The 6,007-nt window shown below is 39.4% G+C and overlaps 1 protein-coding gene across 2 annotated transcripts in view; it reads left to right on the top strand.

The window, feature by feature from the left end:
• The window catches only part of LOC140537160 (myosin-IIIb), a 46,690-nt gene extending 41,168 nt beyond the window's left edge, over positions 1 to 5,522 (top strand). The window contains exons 25-30 of one of the 2 annotated variants that reach the window (XM_072659404.1): positions 304 to 500; positions 608 to 697; positions 2,159 to 2,324; positions 3,271 to 3,606; positions 5,111 to 5,180; positions 5,269 to 5,522. In XM_072659404.1, the coding sequence (XP_072515505.1) occupies positions 304 to 500; positions 608 to 697; positions 2,159 to 2,324; positions 3,271 to 3,606; positions 5,111 to 5,180; positions 5,269 to 5,276 (867 nt within the window). In that variant the 3' untranslated portion in view covers positions 5,277 to 5,522. The remainder of the gene's footprint in view (positions 1 to 303; positions 501 to 607; positions 698 to 2,158; positions 2,325 to 3,270; positions 3,607 to 5,110; positions 5,181 to 5,268) is intronic. The other variant, XM_072659406.1, reaches the window with a different exon arrangement.
• The last annotated feature ends 485 nt before the right edge of the window (positions 5,523 to 6,007 follow it).

The raw sequence follows: 6,007 nt of genomic DNA on the forward strand, positions 1-6,007 counted from the left end.
GTTGAGCTTAAATATCTGAAATATGAAAGAAACTATGAGACTTTCCAACATATAAAACATTTGTGTAATTAAGTCCATATAAAAATAATAATTACTAAACAATATTATTGACACTTTCAGTTATATCATTGCCCAAACCTACTGAAATCAAATTGTCTGTCAAAACCATAGGAGGTTTTGAACTTTGTGACTGGTAACCCCTTTTTGGAGCTAAATCCATTGATTCTTAAGCTTGTGTGTATCAGCCTTTCCTATTGCAAAGTGAAAAATCATGAACCTTGACTCTTTTTAAATGTCGGACAGGCCACTCCATTTGATAACGACCTGCATGAGAACAGTGACCTGATGAACCTCCTGGGTCAGCTGGGAGATGAAGAACGGGCCAAAGAGAAACAGAAGAGGAGGAGCAACACCATCCGCTGGTTCAAAGAGACTCAGGCTCGCAAAGTGGCCCGAAATGGAACTTTTCCCTGCTGGTTTCACGGCATGATCACACGGAGGTTTGTCCTCTTAGGCACTGGAACCTTATGAGCCATGGTTATTACCTTATATCCTATAAACATCTAGTAACAATAGATGATTTGAAATTTGAGCTTTATTCTTTCAGGCAAGCTGAAGATCTCCTCATTGACAAGCCTCTTGGCTGTTTTTTAATTCGAGTTGGACAAAGCCGAGAAGGATATACACTTTCATACAGGTAAGCCTTTTATTGCTGTCAAACAGAAAATTATGTTTAACATCTGAGAGTAACAGTAGCATCCTTGTTTTATGTTTGGCTCAGCTGAAGGAACTTTTTGCATTCTGCTTGGTTAAGGTGGATAACTTTTGAAGTGTTTGGCACTATTGAAAAGACAGCTTAATGAACTGTATTGCTCTAAAATTTAAATAAATGTAATAAGAAAAAGTCACATACTGTCAAAAAAAATGATGTGGGGAAAAAACGATATGGTAAAAAATATTATTACGATATTTATATTATGATTTTCACAATACATGATATTAACTGTCATCTACATGATCGCAGACATATGCATCAGTAACCACTGATTCTTAAAAACTACTATTTAAATACTCTACCTTAATGAATACATGTTCTGCACTTCATCCACTTAAACTAACATTTGTAATGAAACGTTTCTTCGATACTCTTCTATCTATCACAATACGATAATATTGCCCAGCTCTACCTGTAGGCTTTCCTTGTGTTCTTTAAAAATCCACATCTCACATCTCATAATTGAAAACCGAATTTCTAGGTCATTGAGCTTAAATATCTTTTAAGGAAACTATGTCAGACTAGACATCTGCTTTTCCAGCATATAAAACATTTGTGCAATTAAGCACCAGTGCTAACAGTGCTAACAAACACTGATTGTGCCGAGCTCCACAGTGGTCTGGTGGACTAAGGCGCGGCCACTATGATCAGAGGTGGTTCGAATGCCAGGTCACGCTGCTTGCCATCAGTGGCCGGAGTCAGAGAGAGCACAATTGTTCTATCAGGTGTGGATTGATTGTTGCGATGCTGCATCAGCGGCAGTTTGGCTGGCTTGACATGTCAGAGGAGACATGTGTTAGTCTTTACCCTCCTAGTGTTGGAGGCATTGCTGGTAATGGAGGGGGAGTTCACATTAAGGAGTATATGGATAATTGGTCTTCCAAATTTGGGTAAAATTAGTAAATTATAAAAAAAACAACTAAACAAAAAACACTGGATTTGGACAATCATCAAACTTTGTAAATGCAGCCAAAATCCCATAATTTATTTGTACCTTATTTAAAAGCTGTGTACCTTATTTAAAAGACTAAAACTGTACCCTAGTAGACCTTATTTAAACTATAGCTGCTCCAGCATTCAGTGTTAAAACCCGGTTTGTCTGTGAGCTGAGATTGGGGTCAGTCTAAGTGTAGCGTTTAGAAGCAATGTTAGTCTAGCATGTACTATTCTTAACCTACATCTTTAAGACCAGTTATAGAGAGTGTCTAAACAACAACCAGTTTATATAACTTTAATCTACAAGGTCACTGGTTGATTGTCAGTTCATTATATGGACTGGTTTTGCTGGTGCGTTTTGGCACATTCTGACATTCTTACTTCTATAGTGGCATTTCAACCAAGCGCTTCTATATTTCCTCAACTGACTGTGATCCTAAAACACAGGGGAGCCAACCGCTGCCGTCACTACATGATCGAGATGCAGAGCAATGGGAAGTATGTGATTTTGGGCGAGGACCGGGCACACTCCTCCCTGCCTGATCTGGTTCAGTACCACACCCAAGTAGGCATCAAACCGCTCATGGAAATACTCACCATGGCATGCGGACAGGTGAGTTCTCTGTGGTCTATCTAAAAGACATTTTTAATGTTCTGCCCATCCTTTTGCCCATTCCATAAAGTTCCTTCCCAGGCTTTATGGCGTGATTATGCTTTTGGACTGTGGCCTGGACTGTAGCAGCAGTGGCCTTACAACTAAAGTGGACAACGGAGTAATATAAAGTCCTTGAAGAAGTTGCTGTAATGCGGTGGTCTCTAGCCCTGGAGATCCACAGTGGAGAGTCCACCTCCAACCCACATCTAAAATACCTCCTTCATCTATTTAAAAGAATTGTAAAGGAGGGTTTAGTGACCACTGCTGTAGTGTGTTTCAGGGGAGAAAGTTTCCTGCAAGTTTCACCTCCAACCCAAATCTAACACGCTTCATTCTAATGAAGTAATTATATTATGGCTGGAGCTAAAGTCTGCAAGAAGGTAGATCTCCAAGAGCAGGGTTGGGGACCACTGCTGTGGTATGTTTCAGAAAGACATGAGGAGAGGTTTGCTGTTGTATGTTCCAGAGTTAGTAGAAAGAATTATGTCTCAAAAAAGGTTGCAGGGTTAGAATAAACACAGAATACTCCAGGACCAGGTCTTTATAACCTGTCTGCTATGGGCTGCATAAAGGCCTCTGGATGCTTTCAATGTTGCACAAATTCAAGACCACCTTCACAAGTTTAGGCTTCACAAGCCTGCTTACTCTCTGCGGTTTCCTTTCGGCTGATGTGTGTGACAGGAGTGCTTCAGTACTGCAGGTGGCACTATGACATTTCATGGTCTATAATTATTGGAAGAGGACTGCATGCTGTGACGTACCACGTCTTTACCACCGGCCAATCAAATGCTTTGTATGTTTGTGAAGGTGGCTTTGAATTCGTTGCAATCTCACAACCTTTGTTTTACTGGAAGTATATCGAGGCCTTCAAGCCTTATGATCTGACAACTGCTCTGTAAAACAGCAATGCGACCACGAGCCAGACTACGAAGAGCTGAAGGCCATGATGGCTCCTGCCAAGCAGAACAGCATCAACGCAGAATCCGTGGAAGCCATCTACGAGGAGCCAGACCACATGCACCTGCAGCTGCAGAGGCTCTTTCTGCCTCCGGGGCAGAACCCAGGGCTGGAGGCCCACAAGCCACCCGTGCTGAAGCGTGTGTCAGACAGACGCAGACGTCAGGAGTCTGCAGAGCTGGTGTACAACCAAGAGGAAGAGACGGAGCACAAGGGCAGACCCCTCCCTCGTCTGTACCCCTCCATCCGACTGGCCATGAGGGAGATCCAGCAAATCCAACAGGTGAAAGTCCACCTTATTCATTATGACATTGTAATTAGCGGTATGCTAATAAGGTAGTTAATAAGGTAATTATGAGTTAATAAGATTAATATTTCATATATTTTCTTATGCCCAATAAATAAAAAAGGCATATGAACAATATCTAAGCATGCATGTGCTTAAAAGTATGTACACCTCATACCTCTTCAGGACATGCATATAATTTTATATATCCAAAAACTCCTTAAGTACTTTTTTGTCCCAAAACAGCCTTTATATAAGCTCAATATAAACAAAATATATAAAACTGTCTCTACTATAATATAGTTTTTTATATGTTTGCTACTACAGTTCAAATTATATCCAGTAGGTAGCAACAGTGTATTTAATGGTGTATACAGGTGATGCCGCAAGTGAACTGAAATTTGCCTACTTTTTTTTTAGCCATTCTAGATAAACATTAACATTTGAAGCTTGTAAAAATCAGGGGTTTTTTTGTTTGTTTGTTTTGGGTTTTTTTCTTCATAATTTTACATATAAAATCACCAGCTGATGTTTACCTTGTGTCAACATACAAGGCATTAAGAATATTTTGTAGATGCAAGGTTTTATATTGAGATATATCATATATTTTTCTTGTTTTTCTAAGTTATATAGAATAAATACTCTACTCTATACGCTACTCTACAGAAAACACAGCCCTTCACATTTAATGAAACAGTTACTGTTCATCTGCTGAATTTAACTTCAATTAAAAAAAACGGCAAATGTTTCAGCACATTTAATGTCATACTTTATTTTTCCAAAGCCATACTGCGATCAATAGATGCTAATCAGCACTGTGATGACCTATTCAACACAAAATACTACACCATAATTCCATATATTCATACGCCATCCTAGAAGGGTTAACCTTTTTTTTTTTTTTTATATGCATTGTAATATTGTGATACTGATATTGTCCATGTCATGTAGGCTTATTCGCCACCTGATGTGCGCTGATGTGGCCCATAACTGACCCATAAATTATAGCTTGATCTTATTTGTACATTTCAAAATGGTTACTGCTAGCTTTCCATTTTAGCAGTGTTTACATTTTTGAGCAAAAGTAGCATGCCTGTTTACCAGTAGTCTGAATCTGAAATTCTAAAAGTACAAATCGAAATTCTGAAATGTAGTTTTTAGACTAAGTGGAATTCTACTATTAGCATATTAGCCATTTCTTAGTCTGATATTTCTCTAACTCTAATATTAGTATTAGTGTTAATCTCAGTAAAGACAACACACACACACACACTGCTGTAATATATGAAGTCTCTTTTTGCCCTCCGGTTCAGACCTATGGGGTTCAGTTCAAGATCATTAAGAATTGCGCTTTTTCCTTACCTGTTCAGACATGTGGGTGGATGCTGTCAAAATTTGTCTTTGTTTTTCATCAAGGCAGTTACTCTGAGCCCTTGAGAAGACTTGCTAACTAGTCAGACGCCTCTGTATAAACTTGTCTCATGTCTTTTCACATCTGCAGCAGTTCTCAGCCAGCCAGGAACAAACCACCGTGCCTTCCCAAAAGCCGTGGGGACCCTGGAGGAAGAAAGGTGACACATCCAGTCATAACATCAGTCTGCCTGCATGTGCGCTCATGTCCTCGCTTCATGTAACCCCATGTGTTTTCCTGTATTCCAGATTCATAACCAGAAGGGAAGAAGACACCACATGTTCTTGCTGCTATTTATTGGAAATGTGAACGGCAGAGCTGTACCGGCAAGGATTAAGTATGATCTATGTGAACAGGACTTGAACAAATAGAGGAAATGCCTCATCAGGGGAATTTTAGGCCTTTGAATATTTTTTTTGCTTTTGTTTTTAAATAGTTATTTAATTAGTAAATTATGTTTTGATGTGATATTTTGGGTTTCTTAATAAATGTCTTGATTTCATATATTTCCATCTCCCTTGTATCTGCTAGCGGAGTCTAAGCCTAATAATGGGGCATGATCTAAAACGCATGCAGTGTCCTTATGGTTCCGAAATAAAGGGTACCGTTGTAAGCCTATGTTTGGGCACCCTTTGCCAAATGAGACATTTATTCTATTTTATTTATTTATTTATTATTATTTTTTTCATTAAGCATTAGTAAATACCCTTAGCTAGTGTGTATAGACTAGGATCCAAAAGATACCTCTTTAGAAGCTTAGGTGCTACTAAATACAAAGGTCAGTATGGAGACCACAATGCTTGACACTACGCTTTGCCCAAGTACTCTTAAACGAGGTGGGTCTTCAGTCTGGGTTTGAAGCGACTCTGCTGTTCGGACACCCTGGGGAAATCTGTTCCACCACTTTGGTGCCAGGACAGAAAAAAGCCTGGACGCTTGTCTTCTGTGGATCTTAAAGTATGGCGGGGTCAAGCCGAGCCGAACTTA

Source organism: Salminus brasiliensis, chromosome 16 (genome assembly GCF_030463535.1).
Source record: "Salminus brasiliensis chromosome 16, fSalBra1.hap2, whole genome shotgun sequence".
In the NCBI taxonomy this organism is placed as follows: domain Eukaryota; kingdom Metazoa; phylum Chordata; class Actinopteri; order Characiformes; family Bryconidae; genus Salminus; species Salminus brasiliensis.